Here is a 358-nt window from a genome sequence, read left to right on the forward strand (position 1 = left end):
ATAATCAATTGAATTTTTTTTAATCAATATATTATATTTTTTTAATTTTTTTACCATCTTGTTTGTAATAGTTAATATATTATATTATCAAAGATTTGTTTCAATTATATTTTGAAATATTATAATTGATTAATGTTTCAAGATGCTTTTTTTGGTCATTTTACATTCTTAGCAGTTAGTTTTACCAAAAATGATTTGTTCATCAGCCACCAACTAGCTTATCAACTAGTTTGTCAAATATAACCTAAGTATCATTGATCAAAATACATTATCTAAATGTTTATTTAGTAAAAAAGGAGAAAAGAAAACCTAGAGGTGTGGTTGGTATAATACCAAGTTTTTTTATTCAAATACCCAT

General features: G+C 22.1%; 1 protein-coding gene across 1 annotated transcript in view; it reads right to left on the reverse strand.

Moving 5' to 3' along the window:
* LOC112528486 (probable WRKY transcription factor 36) overlaps nucleotides 1-358 on the reverse strand; it is a 4,486-nt gene extending 4,128 nt beyond the window's left edge. Inside the window, exon 1 of the mRNA XM_025139515.1 lies at nucleotides 355-358. Coding sequence (XP_024995283.1) covers nucleotides 355-358 — 4 coding nt within the window. The remainder of the gene's footprint in view (nucleotides 1-354) is intronic.

This window comes from Cynara cardunculus, assembly GCF_001531365.2.
Source record: "Cynara cardunculus var. scolymus isolate 2C chromosome LG 15, CcrdV1, whole genome shotgun sequence".
Classification (NCBI taxonomy): domain Eukaryota; kingdom Viridiplantae; phylum Streptophyta; class Magnoliopsida; order Asterales; family Asteraceae; genus Cynara; species Cynara cardunculus.